This window comes from Pithys albifrons, chromosome 1 (assembly GCF_047495875.1).
Source record: "Pithys albifrons albifrons isolate INPA30051 chromosome 1, PitAlb_v1, whole genome shotgun sequence".
NCBI classification, from domain to species: domain Eukaryota; kingdom Metazoa; phylum Chordata; class Aves; order Passeriformes; family Thamnophilidae; genus Pithys; species Pithys albifrons.
The window spans coordinates 123,341,837-123,360,201 of NC_092458.1; the positions used below are offsets into that span (position 1 = coordinate 123,341,837).

The 18,365-nt window shown below is 46.7% G+C and overlaps 1 protein-coding gene across 1 annotated transcript in view; it reads right to left on the reverse strand.

Moving 5' to 3' along the window:
• Nucleotides 1-18,045, reverse strand: part of PCP4 (Purkinje cell protein 4) — a 62,721-nt gene extending 44,676 nt beyond the window's left edge. Inside the window, exon 1 of the mRNA XM_071566644.1 lies at nt 17,946-18,045. Within this exon, the coding sequence (XP_071422745.1) occupies nt 17,946-17,954 (9 nt within the window). The 5' untranslated portion in view covers nt 17,955-18,045. The remainder of the gene's footprint in view (nt 1-17,945) is intronic.
• Between the last annotated feature and the right edge of the window lie 320 nt (nt 18,046-18,365).

Below are 18,365 nucleotides of genomic sequence, written 5' to 3' on the forward strand. Positions count from 1 at the left end.
TTTCCAGGCAGAAATTCCTGCTGCTGTGCCCCCTGCCCCTGCCCTGGCCCAGCCTGAGGCTGTGCCCTCCGCTCCTGTCCCTGTGCCCTGAAGAAGAGCCCGACACACCCCTCCCTCCCCCCCGCTGCCCCCTCCTGGCAGGGATTGCGGAGCCAGAAGGTCCCCCCTGAGCCTCCTTTTGTCCAGGCTGAGCCTCCCCAGCTCCCTCAGCTGTAAACCCCTCACCAACTTTGCTGTCCATGGTTCTTGACACCAAGTATAAATTTGCTATTGAAAAAACCTCAGAAAAACAACATATTCACTTAAAAAAAACCTGTGCTGGGCACTGAGGGAAACATCAGTTTGCTGGTAGATCAATACCCTGTGCATACCTGCCACTAGAAAATAATTACATGATGAGGTGACATCCTGAGCCAACTGAAACCAGCAGTTTCTTTCACGCTCTAGCAAAGAATACACCAGAGACTAAATGAAGATCCAAAATTTAAGTAGGGGCAAGAACCAAGCAGCTATAACCAGGGATGAGTGGATACACTCAGGAGAATTCAGGATTTAAAAATTATTAATTAGGTTAAACTCTTCCTTACCAGAGATTTCTGTTTCTCTGTATTTGACAATCTCTTTCCGATGTCATGCACTGAAACTACAGCACTCAGCATTTCACACATTTAAGCGTGAAAAACGTTACTCTTAACCACAACACAGCAAATAATTTGGCTCAAAAGAAAAGGCAAAATGTATTACAATGTTTAAGAAAACGTTAAGAGCAGGAAAAACGATGTTGCTGTGACAGAAGGATTTCTGTGAACCTGCAGAAGATACTCAGCCTCTAAATAACAGGACTGGAATTTTAGCACCACTGTATTTTTTGGAATTATATATCAGAAAGTATGAAAATGAACAGCTGGTAGAGATGAAGTGCACTGCTGGAGAGCTAGGCACAAATTCTGCCATTTCACTCATTCTCTCCTAATTATGTCTTCTCCAAAGTGGTCTGCAGACAGATGGCAAATCCCAAACCAACTCTGTGACGTGCAGGTTCATCCACAGCAGTCACAGCCAGGCCCCCAAAGAACATCTGCAGACAGAAGGGCAGAATCCCAGAGAGAAGGCTGAAGACAGCAATGAAAACTGCACAAGAAGCCATTCAAATAAACCTTCCTCACTCAGCCACTTGTGCCTCCTTTAGAATTTCCTCCACTCCTCTGCCACGTTTTTATAGATGTGGCACTGAGCATTTATGAGATGAAAATGTCCTTCAAAGCCCACATTTAAGGTAATTGCATCAGGTACAGAACATCCAGCTGAGATTTTGTCTGAGTGATGGGTAAATCTGATAATGTGCCTGTTACTTCTGTCTCACACATCAATGTAAGAAATCACAGTTCACATTTTCTGGGCACCTGACAGAAAGAAAAAGTATTTATCAACTTGGACTTCCTCACACCTTCTCCCTGCATCCTCCTTTACTCCAAGGGAGTTTTCCACAGCCAGTTTTCTGTCTGGCTTGTGTTGCCAGGGCAGCACAATCTTGCCAGAGCAAGAACACCAGAATCCATCTTCCCATCCTGGCTGTCAAAGCTAAATGATCCCTGGCACTCTGACAATTCCTGTAATTATCCTCATGGGTCAAGCAGTGTTCTACTTGACTAGCTCTTGATTGTCCCTAATTTTATTAGGGCTCTCCTATAGCTATTTTAATAAATTAAAACTACACAGGTGGGCTGAGATGAGCTGATGGATTCAAACTGCAGTGGCTAAAAATTGGTACAGTGACAGTGGTTTTTTGTGACTTTTTTAATCACTGAAGGCACATGGTTATTCCCATTGTCCTCCTAGAAACCCGAGGAATATTTCGCAGAAATTATCAAGTGTGTGATAACTACACATGGTTTTGTTTGCAGTGTGGTCACTGCCCATGTCAAACACACATTTTATTTACACATTTATGCAAAATGCACACTGAGTGCCTTCATCTCAGTGTTGCTCACAAACTCAGGGCATTTGCCTTATTTAAAAGGTGGGGTTTCTTCACTTTTGTCCAGGCAGATAAGTCCCCAGAACAGGCAATTCTGAGTGTCCACAGATATGAGGGCTTTGGTACCCAGCACACTTAAAAGCACAGAATGGCTTAAGATGGAAGAGACCTTAAAGATCATCTCATTCCACCCCTTGTCATGGGCAGGGACACCTTCCACCAGCCCAGGGTGCTCCAAGCCCCGTCCAACCTGGCCTTGGACAACACTCTCAGGGATGGGGCAGCCACAGCTTCTTTGGGCAACCTGTGCCAGGGCCTGCCCACTCTCACAGGGAAGGATTTCTTCCTAAAATCCCATCTAATCCTGCCCTCTGACAGTTTGAAGCCATTCCCCCTTGTCCGGTTAGTCCAGGCCCTTGAAAACAGTCCCTCTCCATCTTTCTTGTAGCTCCTTCAGGACCTGGAAGGCCACACTGAGGTCCCTCCAAAGCTGCTCTTCTCCAGGCTGGACAATCCCAGCTGTGCCAGCCTTTCCTCCCAGCAGAGCTGCTCCATCCTCTGCCCACCCTGAGGTCTCCTCTGGCCTCTCCAGCAGCTCCATGTCCTTCCTGTGCTGCCCCCAAGGCTGGGGCAGCTCTGCAGGTGGGGCTCACCTGAGGGGGCAGAGGGGCAGAACTGTAGTCAATTAAATTGCATCTCATTTTGCAACTCCAAGGATCTGAGCATTACTCTACTCTTACTGCCACAGGCTGGGATGGTACCAAGTTCAGTGGGAAAAAAAAAACTCAGTGTGAAGATCCCACAGAGACTAAACCTGGTGGGGCTCTTCTCACTTTGCTGTTTCCAAAGCTCAGGTGCTGTAACACTGCAGGCATCACATCTCACAGTACAGCTAAGGCAGCATTCACAGGCCCCACTAAAACCTTTTACCAGAACCAAAACAAGGCATGGCAGATTCTTGGTGAAGGGAATGGCTCTTCATCTGAGGTACCCCATCCAGTCCAGATCGTGGGCCAGTTCCAGTCCTCTCTGCTGCCCATGGGGGGCCAGGGGTGGCCCTTTGTGACATCACAAGCACTTTTCAGGGCCCTTGGTGACATGGCCATGGTGTTACCCAGAGCCCCTTGTGACATCACAGAGCCCTGTCCTGCCCCCAGGGGTATATAAGGAGCGCAGAGCTCAGTCCCACTCTGGGAGTGGATCCCCCAGGAGGGAGCAGCTCCCTAGGGGTCCCTCCCCTCACTCTCCCTCTCTTTTTCTCTCTTTCTCTCTCTTCAGGATGAGGAGATGGACGAGGGGAAGGAGAAGCCCAAGGCCCAGCCTGCCCAGGACTCCTCTGCCTCCCCCCAGATGGACCTCAGGCTCCCCCAGCCCAGGACCCCGGACACGGCCCCAGGTAGAGCGCCCAGTGTTCCTTCCTCTCGTCCTTCCATCCTTCTCTCTTTCTCTCTCTCTCTCTCTTTCTCTCTCTCTTTCTCTCTCTCTCTCTCTTTCTCTCTCTCTTTCTCTCTCTCTCTCTCTTTCTCTTTCTTTCTTTCTTTCTTTCTCTCTTTCATTTAATTTAATTTATTTTATTTTATAGTATTTTTTTTTATTCCTTCCCCTCTCCCTTCTTTGCTGTGACAAAGAGCTGTCCCAATGGGAAGATGTCACTCACAAAGGGCTCTCCCAAGCCCATAACAGCAATGACAAGAAGATTTCCCAAGGGGAAGACAGAGGAGTTCAAGGGCTGTCCCGAAGGCCTCCCCACCCTCACAATAAAGGATTTCTTCCCCATATCCCATCTAATCCTACTCTCTGGCAGTCTGAAGCCATTCCCCCTCATCCTGTTCTTCCAGGCTGTTGCAAATGGACTCTCTCCATCTTTCCTGTGGCTCCTTCAGCTCCTGGAAGGCCACAATGAGGTCCCCCCAAAGCTTCTCTTCTCCAGGCTGGCCAATCCCAGCTGTGCCAGCCTTTCCTCCCAGCAGAGCTGCTCCATCCTCTGCCCATCCTGGGGCCTCCTCTGGCCTCTCCAGCAGCTCCATGTCCTTCCTGTGCTGCCCACAGAGCTGGAGCAGCTTTCAGGATAAATGAGGAGGCATCTGATGAAAATGGGTAGAGGGAATCTCTGAGAGTCAGGAACCTACTGACAGTGCTGGTTTTGAATATTCCAATAGCACAGAAAAGAACTTTCCCTGTGCCCCACTTTTGGCAATGCTGTAATTTATAACTCAGCACAGCAAGAACCTGCTGATTTTGTATTCAGATTCCATATTATGCTCTAAACAGAATATTTACACCAACACCAAATGTAATCAACGTAATTAGCACAAACAGGAGCTTGCTTAATATTTAGTTTATTAGCATATTTTGAATTAAAACATTATTTCTCTGAAGACATTGTAATCACTTTTTTTTTTCTGAGGCAGGGATTAATGGAATCTTTGAAGTTAATTTGGAAAGCAGCTGCAAGAGTGTATTTCCCAAATCCTGTTAATTACCGTGCCAGCTATGAGAAGTAATCCCCCCCTTTTTTTTTTACTGCAGGAAATGGAGGGTATGATCCAGCATGGCTTAGTTACAGAGCTATCTCATATGTGGACAAGGGGTTGTCTTCAGTCCAGCAGGATTCCTTGCCTGAGTTCAGCTGGAACCTCAGTGTGGTACTGTGGAATTTCTCTAAACTGCATGTTAGGTTTTGTTTGGCAAAGGGCAAAGAGGGTAGAATCAACTCCAGGATAAGCCTTCTCACAACACTTGCCAAAAAATTACCTCAGTTCTCATTTGGAGAACTATTTCCAAGGTGACCCCAGAGGAATATTTCAATTACATAATAATTGATTAAGCTAAATGGCATAAATAAAACATCACTGAGGTTCCTAAGGATGGTGTCTTCCTTTTTTCCTCCTGTGATTTCTTATCTATTGGCACCATCAGACTGGCATTACAATTCCAGAAATGGCAGGAAACCTGCCTTAAGAACTCCCACTTCCCATTTATACCCCAATCCAGCCACACCTTCCCATGCCCAAGGCCTGGTTTCTTTGGAGACAATTGTTTGCAAGGTCACACAGAAAATAGGAGCACTAAAATTATTCAAGTTAAAAATAACCCTTCAGTAGAGCCCTGTTGAAAACAATCATTGAAATGATCCAGCTAAAAAAAGAAATACACAGTTCAAGTGTTCCTGTTGATCGTTTCAGTGGTGGAGTTGATGTTTCTGACCCACAAACAGCTGTACCAGGGCAACCTAAATTATAAGCATTGGCCACCTGTGCAGGCAATACAGGCAGTTCATAGCAAATGATGAGGAGCAAGAGAACCCCAGGGACCTGGAAAAATCATCTGGATACAGGCAGTGTCTTGGTATTCCTTTAATTTCAGCATCCGCAGATAGGAAAAGTGCCCTGAGCCAATTAAGGGGTCAAGGCTCTTGTCTAGGCATAATATAACTGATTATGGATGGTGTTTTTGTAGGAAAAAAACCCTTACTTTAGCTTTAATTCTTCCAAGGCCTTCTGAAGTTTCGGGTAATTTAATTTGCTGAGCTGTAAACCCAGCCTTAATTGAGTTACAGACTGTCTTCAAGGGACAGCTTGGATTATTCATGGTGAAAATCTGCACTGACAAATTGCTTCGTATCTGATCACATTCCCTATCATTATTAAAACAGGCTGGTTCTTCCCAGTCTGCAAAAATTTCTGGTGGTTTTTTTTCTGTTGGGGTGTTTTATTTCTAGTTGTACAATAAAAAAAAAAATCTGTTCTTATTTTCTTGCTGTTTCCCCTGCACATTTCAGAGCCAAACAGATGCTCTTACAGTCTGTTAGGCTGCACTAGTGAGTGGCCAGCCAGGTTTGCCAAAGGTATTAATTATGGCAGCTCTGAGTCACCAGGCAGAGGAACTTTGTGCCTCCACCTTGGGGCAAAACATTGGATTTTTCAGGACATGAGTGAGAGCGAGTGGTGAGGGTGTTTCTGCATCACTTAACTCTGCTCCTGCAGCCAGTCTGGTCACAGGGAGCAACTTGGAGTGGCCCCCAGCCACATGCAGGGATGACAGGGATGACTCCAGGGTTATTCCAGTGGCAGGGAATCACTGGACTGCAAGCACACAGAGGGATGACGCAAAGCCGCATCCCTGGCTCTGTGCCACGGGCACAGCCCTGCCAGGGGAGCCCGGGATCGGCTGCTGGAGCTGCCTTGGAATGGGACAGCGATTGGCACAGAGGGTTTGTCCCACATGGTTTAAATCTGGGTGGGAAGTGACCCCACTGGGACTCTGGGGAAGATGCTTTGTGGGGAGAGCGATGGGTTCAGAGCAAACTCCTGGCACTGGGAGCCAAAACTGCAGCCAAGGGATTACAAACAGCCCGGCCACAATAAAGGGAAAACAGGGTGATGCACAAGGTCACCTTGATCTCCAGGAAATAAAAAAGCCCACATATATAAGCTCACAGGGCACTAGCCCTGTTCAAGAGCTGGCCAGAAAAAAAAATCAGGATTTCCACAATTCCCAGGACGCTGCAGCTGCTCTGTGGAATTGATGCTGCTCTTCATTTCATTGCTAACAGAAGGTAAGAGAGCACTTTTCACTGTGGGAAGTTTTCAGGGTCCCTGGCCCCAGGACAAACACACCAGGTTACCTGCACTAAGACTAAATGCTCCACAGCTCCTGCAGTGCCATGGGCCACGGAAAAAGTCCAGTTAAATGTGGGCAGGGAGATTCAGCAAAAGCTGCCCCACATTGTTTGAAACACTCTCCCTCCACAGACCTGAAGGAAGCCTCCCAGAAGGATGGAGAGAGACTATTCACAAGGATATGGAGTGACAGGACAAGGGGAGATGGCTTCAAACTGAAAGAGAGTAGGTTTAGATGAGATATTAGGAAAAAATTCTTTAGTGTGTGTGGTGAGGTTCTGGAACAGGTTTCTCAGATAGGTCTTATCCCTGCAAGTGTTCAAAGCCAGGCTGGATGAAGCTCTGAGCAACTTGGGCTAGTGGAAGTTGTCCCTGCCCATGGCAGGAGGTTGGAACTGGATGAGCTTTAACATCCCTTCCAACCCAAACCATTCTGTCATTCTATGAACTGTGTTTTCCAACTCAAGTTCAATGAAACCTTGCAAGCTTCTCCACTTCAAGTAATCCTTAGTCATTCCCTCTGTCCTCAGTTTCCCTAATGTGCTCCTCCAGAAAAGTCATGCATTTTGTCAATAGGCTCAAATACTCATCCCATGACTAGAGAGAAAACAGAACTTCTTTAGAAGGTTCATGCAGAAAGCAGATGTAGATCCAGCTGTGCTGCCTGACACGGTGCAGTCAGGCAAAAACATCTATTAAAGGCTTACATGGCATGACTGCAAAAGCCATTGCTAGAATTCAGGTAATTTACAGCTCAGAATTCACAGTATCAGTGCTGGATCCTTTGCTACCAACATTTATATCACCTGCAAATCCATCCCTTAAGTCCAGTTCCAGGATGGAAGTGCACCAAGCTTTTGATCCACGCACAGAATACAAAGGAGTGCTCAGAATAAAAGCCCTGTGGAACAGAGAGGAGCTCCTGTAATGTGACTGGAGAGGTCCATTCAGCTTGGCTTGGGTGCTGGTGCTCTCCAGCAGCTTGCAGAATCTGCTGAAGGAAAGGAGTGATAAGTAGCCAAGTCTGACTGGCAAATTAAAATTGGCATCAAGCTGGCCCGCCTCAGGCATTTGGCTGCCCTGCTTAAACTGCAGCACATGTGTGCTGGCACATGCATTTTCAAGTGTGCCAAGCCAACAATATGTTTGCTCTCTTCCAGGGGTGTGTATCTGTCAGATCTGCCCGCAGCAGTGATATGTGTGAAGCAGCTATGAAGCCACAGGTCTTGTTTTTCCCTTATGTCATCTGTAGAAAGCTGCCTGCCTTCCCATCCCCTCTTCTTCCTCCTCCCTTTCCATCAAGGTAATGCTTCTAATTTGTAGCAATTTATCTTCTGCCTCCCTTCACCTCACATTTCACAAACACATGGTTGGTATTCAAGGAAATGGATTTCAATGCCATTCAGATTTGCTTCCAGAACACCAGGTAACTATCCCTTAAGTTCAAACAAAAGTCGTTCTTCAGAGCACTTCCATTAGTGTTAAAATTATGTGCTTGCAAGTCAACACCCAGAGGATTCAGTATTTCAAACAAGAATAATTTAATGCACTGTATTTGGGAGAGAGGCATATTTCCTACCAGAGAAAAGGACAGGACCCCATTACCTGCAACATTAAAGCCAGAGAATGAAACCCCCTACAATTCAAATGAATCTCAGAATCAATCAGGTTGGAAAAACACTGAGACTGAGTCCAAGAAGAACACACTTGGGATTTTTTATGAGGATTATTTTCCTGCTTCTGTAGCTCTCCCCTCCTAAAGCTGGACTTTAGCCTTTTCAAATGTGTTTTCACATTTATCTGGGCATTAAACTGTGGTTCATGTCACAGAGGCTTCTCTCCTTCACCAGATTATGTTGCATCAAGGTCTGCACTCACCTTGTTTGGTACCTTTTAAAGAGAAGTCCACCTTGGACAGCCAAAGCTCAACTCCCCCATCCTCTGGCAGGAAAGGGCCCTCACCTGATCAAACCAAGCCCACCCCACTGTTGAGGCTTTGCTGAAACACACAGAGCTGCTGAGTAGAGATGCAAAGGTAGAGCAGCACTTGGAGAGCAACACCCATCAGGGATGGATCCGTTGGGTAAATCTGGACCAGAAACACCAAATCACTAACAGCAAACATTTTGTGGGAAAGTGCCACGTGTGTAAAAACATTCCCACAAGTCACTGGTCTTCCTGCATGGCTTGAGGATCACTAGGAAAGGCTCTAATGTCAAAATTCTCAATAAATCAAATCTGTTCTCAGATCTATTAATTTTTTGCTTCACCTGCTTAGTTACACACTTGCAGCAGTTCAGGACTTACCATGATCTCAGTAGCCCTTTCCCCAAAAATGCATCTTGTGAAGTCAGAATGCTGTCAACTACCACTTCAATCCCTGGTTATCCCTCCAGATCCACAGAGAGCCAAGTGTCCCCAAGGCAGGTGGGCAGCCAGGTGCCCAGGAGAGTGGTACCTGCTGGCTTATTTCACAGGTCACATGGAGGTGCAGATCATCCCCAAGCATTAGCAATGGGTGCTGGCAGCTCTCCAGCACTGCCCAGGGATTTTCAAGCTGTGCAGATCTCTGGTTTTCTTTAAGGTCTCCCCCATCCTCTACAAAGATAAGGTCTTTTCTGTGAAAAACTCCTTTTCACATCCAATCCTACTAGTTCCTGCAAGAGATGCTGACTTAGAATCATAGAATTGTTTGGAAGAGACCTCAAAGATCATCTCATTCCAACCCCTTCCATTAGAGCAGGTAGCTCAGAGCCCCATCCAGCCTGGCCCTGAGAGAACTGTTCCAGCTGTCTCACTGGTTCACTCCAGAAGATCCTGTCAACTCTTGACAAGCTGAACAAGCTTTAGCATAACATGGATGTGTTCCTTTCCAAGGATAGTGCTAGCTGGGGCATTTCTGAACTGTGTTCCATCATCATTCACAGAAAAGGTGCACCCAGAATCCCTAAAAACATCCCCACCAGTGTGCACAGCTGGCCAGGACTTTCTTCCCCTTCACTCTTTGGAGACTCGTATTGTGCAGAGACCCAACACGACCTTCCACAGCACTGCACACCAATTCCAAGTTGAAACCATCACAACCTGAGCATTTTTCAGGTTTCTCTGGTTGTGCTGTTGCAGCTTTCCAGCCCTGCTGGCACTACACAACAGCTGTGGCTCCACAGCCCAGCTAGAACCAAACCTGCCAGCCACGGAACACCACACAAGGCTGGTGGCAAAGCAGCTCAGACCTTTCTGTGATGCCCCTGGACACCAAGACTCCTGTTGAAGACACTGAATATGCATTTGCATCTATTTTGGCTCAGGCAGAGCTCTGTGTTTCCACACACACCCTCCTACCTGGTGCCACCCTCCTTCACCAGCTCATTCTGTCACTCCAGGAACCTCTGAGGTCTCCAAAGTCAGACAGAAGGGCAACACCTTTTGCAGTTTTTTTCCTTTTCCATTTGTTTCTTACTTGCAGCTCTAACAAAAGAGCTCTCTAACATCACTCCATCTACTGTAGCAGCACTCACAGTGTCAGCTACACCACTGGTTAGGCTCATATTTCATGCACTATATACCAAGGTGATAATACAAGAACATTCAGTGTCTGTAAAATAATACTTTTCTCCTTAAGAGGAAAGGCAGTTCAGCTGTAACTAATATTCAAGGCATGTAGGCAGACAATTTTCATTTCTTCTCTGACTAAACTTGTGCTTCTTCCTCCAAATTCCATGTTAGTGCATAACTGAGGCCATATCTCACTTGGTATGAATTGATGAGTTCAGACACCACCAGCCAAAACCTGGTCTGTGTGACACTTGCCCAATTTCCCTCTAAGTAGACTAGTCTGGTCTCCAGTGGAGCAGACAGAGTGGGGATAAGCTGTGACCTCAAATCCTGTCATTATTAATGTTTCACAATTGCAACTCTTCTGCAGTTTCTTGCCATTTGTTTTCCTAATAAGAGAAATGTAGCCTATACAGTCTGCCTTTCTAGAAGAGAAATAAAGACTAATTTTTAAAATTAAAATTAGAGGATGACGGAAAAAAAAGGGGGGGGGAAAAAGATTGTTTATCATTTGACCCCATTTCTACTTATCTTTTTTTTATTTCAAAACTCAGTATCCAAACAGCTGAAAAAACAGAACATCTTTTCCTTGAAAGAGGGTAAATGTATGTTATTTGTCTTCATTAGAAGATCCTATGCCTTGCAGAGATACAAGTGGTGCCTGGCTCAGAGAATTTGAGGCTCTGGTGCAACTGAGAGGCTGAAGGAAACCATTGCTGCCCCCTCACACCTGCAGCCTTCTTCTCCCATCCTCTTCAGGGGCTGTCATGATTCACATCACCACTGCCAAGGTCACTCTATTACAAGCTCTTCTATAGCAAAGTTAAAGAGGCAAAACATGTAAACACATTTTCCAAGCCATCCCTAAAAAAAACAAACCCAACTGCCACACAACAGCAAATTGCAGTTTGAAAATCAAATATTTTATTCAAATCAAAAGAACCACCCAGAAACCTCTAATGAAAATGCCACAGCTGTTCCTGCTGAAATTAACTGCCATTATACATCACATTTCACCATTAGCATGATCCAGTTAATGTGCAAACTGTTGGGTGATGACTCTCACGAACTTGCCAACTCATTACAAATTTAAAGACATTGGACTAGAAACTAATCTGCCTTTACAACCTGAAATTACATTATCAAGTGCTGCACCATGAAGGTTGGAGTTTTCCTGTAGTAAAAATGCAGGAGTCCTTGCTTCAAGTTATTCTCTTACAAGAAAACTTGGTATCTGACACACACTATTAAAGCTAAATGTCCTTTTTTAAAGTGTTTTTGTTTGAATCTGTTGGCATTCTATACACTGCAAGAAAACCCGTGTGCTTCTGCCAGTTCCATCAAATTAAGAACAATTTCCAGCATCACTTCGAAGTGCTATTTTAGAAGATGCTTGATCCCACTGAAACCACACTGATGGAAGGAGTAGGCAAACTGACAGATGTAAAACTTATTGTTCTCCCTTCTTCCTCCTCTTTTGAGCTGCAATTTACCACTCAGCTAATAAATAGACGAGTTAAAATTAAAAACTGATGTTCATGTGCTTATCTATTCCACTCCCATCCTGGAACAGCTGCACAATTTCCTCCTCCACCCTGCCACGTTCTTGCTGTGGTTTTTAGGGCTACACAGTTTCTGTACCTGAGTAAAACCTCAGGGAGGCAAATAATGAACAGTTGGGGGTCATGGAAGCACCTGAAAAATACACCCAGAAGGGCCCCCCTGGCATGAGTTCTGGTTCACACCCCCCAGGACTGGAAGCACCAAAGAGAGCAGGAGATTCTCTAAATAAATAGTGTGTTTTCCCCCTGCAAACACCAGTTCTTGGATTCAGTGCCATCAGGATTATCGCTGTACAATCCTCACTTGTGTTTTTCTGGTTCCACGACCCTAAGCATCATCTCATTGAAATGGTTTCAGATGAACTTATTAGAACAATCCAAGAAAGAACCCCAGTTTTGCCATTTAACTACCTGAAACAGGTACAGTTTCAGACAAAACCCTCCACCTCTGTCTGATGTTTTCCACTCAGGTGTGTCCCTCTCCTCCCCCAAGAGCCTCCTGCTGAGCACACCTGTCGAGAGGGACAGAGACACATTCCAGGTTCTCCCTCAGCCTGGAGGGAAGGGACATGCCCAAACCACAGTGCCACAGGGTATTGTTTGTTTGAGAGACTGCCCCGGTGACTGGTGTCTTACAGACACACTTCAAAGCCTGGGGAAGCTCTATTTCCAGAAAAATACCTTGGATCTCAGTGTTAGCCCATGTCAGGCTCCATCTTTGCTGAGCTGGCTGCCTGGGTGGCTCCCACTGAAGTGATCTGAGCTTCAAAACAAAGATTCAGTGCTCCAGACTTTCCATCTCCCCAAGAGTTCCCTGCACACCCCTATTATAGGACACACAAACACCCTTCAGGATCCTTTTGGAGGTGGACACAGCACAGTTCAAAAGCCCCGAGGCAACACAAAGCAAAGACAAAGAGCTTGTTGCAGCTCAAAGAAACAAGTTCTTTGCACTCAAACCCCCAGTATTTGTGCAGAGATGAAGCCCCCAGCTCTTCACCTCCCCATCTGTGGGGTCAGACCCCCAACAGCTCTCGGAATTTCCCGTCGCTTGACACCTGTTCCCAAAGCCAAGCCAGAATATTCTTTGTACTGTCTGGCAGCTGGACCAATTCTCCAATAGTCTATCAAGCTGCTGGCTCAAACCAGCACAGCACTTGTGGTGCCCATCAGCACCCTGGCAACGCAATCAGGACTCCACATCACTCACACCCTGTGAGCCTCTTTCAGTGCAGCTTCTTCTCTTAAATCACAAGTGCCTCAGGCAATCAAAAAAAGGTTTCCCAGATGGCTCTCCCGAAGTGAGACACCTAAAGAACATGTGTTAAATCCTCCCCCTGATATTCAGGTACTGGAGCAGGTCTAGGGAAGAACAACAAGGCTGGTGAAAGGACTTGAGCACAAGTCCTATGACGAAAGGCTGAGGGAGCTGGGGGTGTTCAGCCTGGAGAAGAGGAGGCTCACGGGAGACCTTATCACTCTCTACAGCTCCCTAAAAGGATGTTGTAGCCAGGTGGGGATTGGTCTCTTCTCTCAGGCAATCAACAGTAGGACAAGAGGGCAGGGGCTCTGCCAGGGGAGGTTTAGTTTGGATATCAGGAAGAAGTTCTTTACAGAGAGTGGTCAGACATTGGAATGGCCTGGCCAGGGAGGGGGTGGATTCTCTGACCCTGGAGGTATTTAAGGTGAGACTGGACGTGGCACTGAATGCCATGATCTGGTAAACAAAGTGGGGTTGGATTAAGGGTTGGACTTGATGATCTCAGAGGTCTTTTCCAGCCCAACTGATTCTGTGATTCTACACACCAGCAATGCCACTCTGACCCTTGATACCAAAATAAAATCAGTGCATCCAACAGGACAATCTCTGCTAAGGCTGTTTTAAGCTCTGACTCATTGCAGGTGTGCTTCATCCCTGAACCACTGGAACAGCATACAGGGCTGCAAGATCACATGCAGGTGGCAGGACAGTCCTACCACAGTGTTTGTGGCAGGACAGCCCTACCCTGACCTGCACACTGTGGGCCAGGATGCTGTGTTGGTGCTGAATTATGCTTAAACCACCCTGGTTCACCAGAGTTGGAACACACATCCTGCTTTTTGAAGAAGGATTTGACAGATAAACTGGTCTGAGGGCTCGTAAATCTGTGACCACTCCATCACTTTAGAACTATAAAAGCCCAGCCCAGCTTCCATATGGCAGATCCTTCCACATCCTTCCTTGAAGTGTGGAGCTTCTCCCATGAAGCAGGGATCCCTCTTCCTGGTCACTCCCCAGGGGCTGAGAGAAAGAGAGATCTGCCCACTACTTCCTATGGTGAGTTATATCAATCTCTACTTAATGATTGTTTCTTTTGCCAGCTTTGATACAACTGCTGTAAAATAATTGCTTTCTTACAGTGCACTTTGTTATATAATACTCTTCAAGTAAATTTTAAGCTTTCACACTGTGTAACAATTAATACTGGTTAAGATCTTTTGTTCACCTGTTTGTTAGTTTGCCATAATAAATAATTTGTTTCATATAAATATGTATGTTTTGCCACCATTAAAAGCTGAGGGACAAAGTGATTAAATCACATCTCTGTAATTCCTTAAATCTAAAACGTTGACACAGTCCGAGATTGGATTCAGCCACACCTAAACCCTTCTGAGAAGGGGTTTCAGAAAGCAAGGGAGTCCTTTCCACAACTCCTGACTCCACAGTAAGGCTTTTTATTAACTTGGTCTAAGCCTTCCTGTGACAGTGTTTAACTCCTTCCCAAGTCCTGAGTTCTGAAGACAACCAGGAACATTCCACGCAGGAGGCAAGAGGGAACGTTGTAAAAATGTCTGTGTGATTAAATGCCTCTTGTGAACCTCCATGGCAGGGGAACACCATGACCTAACACCATCTGCAACATGTCAGATGGTTAAATGACTGATAACATGGCAGGATTCCTGTGGTGAATCAAGTTTGTGCCAGGAGTGAGTTTAGAGGCTCATTGGTGAAACAACTGGCTGTGAAGGGTGATTTGGCACTGGGCTCTGAGCCCAGTACCCCAGATCACCTCCCCCAGTTCATCCTCTGTGACTGGAGGTCTTTACTGGGAGACAGGTTGCATCTCATGGATGCTTACTGACAGGAGCTGATGTTTTTCCAGCAGGGCTCTTCTCTCTAGACTCATTGGAATTGGCTGCCCAGAGAGGGGGTGGATTCACCATCCCTAGAGATTTTTAAACGCAGATTGGACATGGCACTGAGTGCCATGATCTGGTAAAGGGACTGGAGTTGGACCAAGGGTTGGACTCGATGATCTTGGAGGTCTTTTCCAACCCAATCGATTCTATGATTCTATGATTAAAATAACAGAAAACAGCTACAGACCTAAAGAAAAGGTTCCTCAGGTATCTGAGACCAGATTTTCAAAGCTAAAAATGCATTTCAGTACACAGTGACATTCTCAAGAAGTTCCCTGGACAGCTAAGGAATCTGACTGCCACCAAGGACAGGCAGCAGGAAGCACTAATCCCAATTTGCAATGCCACTGGATCCAACCCTTACACTTCCCATTCCCACTCCTTACAGGGCCAGACTTCTGCCAGACAGACAAAGCTGGCATTAATTCATTGTCAGACAAATATTCCTGAGGAGTTTTCTGTAGAAAATTTCTTTTCCCTTCCTGAAAAAAAAAGGCTGCTAGAAAGTAGAAAAGCACTATAGCCAGATGAATTCCTGCTTCCTGTCCAGTTTTCTCCACCAGGAGACTGACAATCATAAAATCATGGAATGGTTTAGGTTAGGAAGGACTTCAAAGATCATCCAGTGCTACTCCTGCCATGGGCAGGGACACCTCCCACCAGCCCAGGCTGCTCCAAGCCCCGTCCAACCTGGCCTTGGACACTTCCAGGGATGGACAGCCACAGCTTCTCTGGGCAACCTGTGCCAGGGCTTCATCCCCCTCATATAATAAATCATCATAATCACTGCCCATAAACCAAAAATAAGTTAATTTTGCATGAAGTAGCAAAGTGAGGATCCATGCCAAGTCTCAGCAAACAACTCAGGGAGATCAAAGCTCTCTTGAGAGATTCCTGCAACTGCATTTCCAGTGCTGCCCAAATCCAGATCATCGTTGACATAAAGGCAAAAAAACCCCTTCCCACCCTCCCAGCACCGTTGTATTTGGGCTAATCTTTTGATGGCTTCTAATTGAGCCCCTTTTCAATCACCCTGTCCACAGATTTTTTTAGCAGATTAAGCCAAAGAAAGTAAAAATATCTCCTGGTTACAGCATGAGAAGCTAAATCCACCAAGACCCCCATACAGAAACGGTTGTCTAAGGAGTTCACTTTCTGCTCATGCCTTTTTTGCCTCATTTTATAACAACAGTCCTTTGCAGTGAGGTTTGGGGTGGTCTAGTTGCTTCCATTTTCCTTTTGGCAGATATTGCTGTCAGCTGTTACCCCAAAGATAAGTAACAGCAGGGAGGCTTTTCTTTATTGGAGCCAAGAGTGATGAACTCCCCAATATTGGCAGCTTTATGACAGTGGCACTGAAGACACCAAGCACAGTGCTAAGTGCCACACAGCTCTGCACCAAAGAAACATCTCCCAGCTCCAAGGGTTTGCTAGGAAGGCTGCTCTGTGAAGCACAGGGAGATGCACTATGAATAGAGAGTCCCTATGCTGGTGGTAGGGAGGATCTTTATGTTCACTGAGTCTTTTAAAATCCAAAAGGCAAGGAATCTAATCCAAATTATGAAAGGTGATTACTGAGCAAACACAGCCCAGCACAAAGCTGTAACAGCAATGCCTTGTATAGTTACAGCAAGTACAGCAGCACCACCCAAACATTACTCCCCACTTTAAGATTTCCCCCCAAAGGATCTATTTAAGGAGTAGAATAGTGTTGCTGCATCTTCACAGCACACTTCAGCTAAGCTGGGGTGTCAAATTGAAAAAGTAACCAAAAACCCAAACCCACACTGCATGAACTCTCCCCAGCCAACATAAATACAGGCAGCAGTAGAGGAGAGCTCGTGGAGATCCTGGTGCATCACACCTGGGCTGCCTGAGCCCCGCAAAGCACCACGAGGGTTCCTGCAAAGCACCACGAGGATTTCCTCTGCTCTCCCCGGTTTGGCACGACCTGAGAGCCAAGGTGTAAGCAGCTCCTCACAAATCCCTGCCCCAGGGAACACGCTGCTCCACTGCTTTTCATCTTCCCTCGTGGGAAAGCACAGCTGAGTGTGACACCTGCACAGCAACGAGCCGAGACTTACTTGGTGTCCCTCTTAATCTTGCTGCTGAGAAAGGAAAATCCCACTTGTCAATGGAGCAGCAAACAGCGTCCAAAACTAAGTGCTGGGTAAGGCACCGTTACTGGTGCCTCTGCTGGTTCCCAAAGAATGAGTTGCACTAGGGAAAGAGGGATCTGCCAGCTGAACCTGCCCAGCATTTTACTTACTACATCCAGAAGTGCCTGACATCACTTTTCACTAAAAAAATTCTAATTTGAACTTTTTCACAGAGGGAGGTGGAAAAAGAAAACAAACTAAGAAAAGCCACCAGCTTATTTATTTACAAATGTACAAGCAATCCTTACATGTCTGGCACTATTTACAGTTTTTTGCCCTCAATTCTAATGCTTCCCAGGACACCACTTGTAAAGTTTACATCATCATCCAACCACAAACAGGGCGGTTTTTTCCATGAGCTCTAGCAGGCAACTTTCCCACAAGTTACTAGATCTTTTTTTTTTCTGCATAGGAAGACATTAGGTATAGATAGACGTAAGTAGCATTCGAGAAGAACAGTCCTTCCCATCATTTTTCTGAATAGTTCATTCCAGCAAAACTTTGGAAAGTGTGGTGTTGTGCTCCAGCATCCGGCTTTTGATGGAGCACCATTACCGTATCTGGTAATATACATATATATATATATAAATGAAATTATTAGTGGGTCGTAACTAAATTACTCTCCACTGCTTGCCTGGTAAAATACCGCCTTGCTTTATGCCCTGCAGGCGCACACACACACCTGCGGAGATCTATTTATCAGGGTTCTAAAGAATCTGCTTATTACAGACCCACACCAAGCGCAGAGGCGCATCCCGGGTTCGCACACCCCGGGGATGCACCGACCGCTGCCCAGCCGCGCAGGACAAAAGCGAAGGTGACATTCACCCTCCGAAGGGCTGCGGCGGCCCCGTGTCGCGTGTCCCCCGCCCCGCCGAGCCCCGCTCACCTCGCTCATGTCGCGACAGTCGCGCAGTCCCGCCGGCGCTCAGCGCTCCCGCCGCCCCGCGATGCGCGTTAAGAAGCGGCGCCGCGCGCCCGGCCCGCCCCGCGCCAGCCAATCAACGCCGCGCCCGCGTGCGCCCCACCCAATCGCGAGCGCCTGCATCCGAGAGCGCACGGCGCCCCCTGGCGGCCGCGGCGGGCCCTGGTCCCCTCGCAGCCCGGAGCGATCGCGCTGCTGCTCCCTCCTTCCCTTCTTCCTCCTCTTCCTTCTCCTCCTCCTCCTCTTGCTTCCCGGCCCGAGATCCTGCGGCAGGAGCCTCCGGGGAATCTTCACATCCGCGGTTTGTCAAGGCCGGGTGCAAGGTGCTGCGCCTGGGCTGGGGAAATGCCCCTTCTCAGTCCAGGCTGGGAATGAGCAGATGGA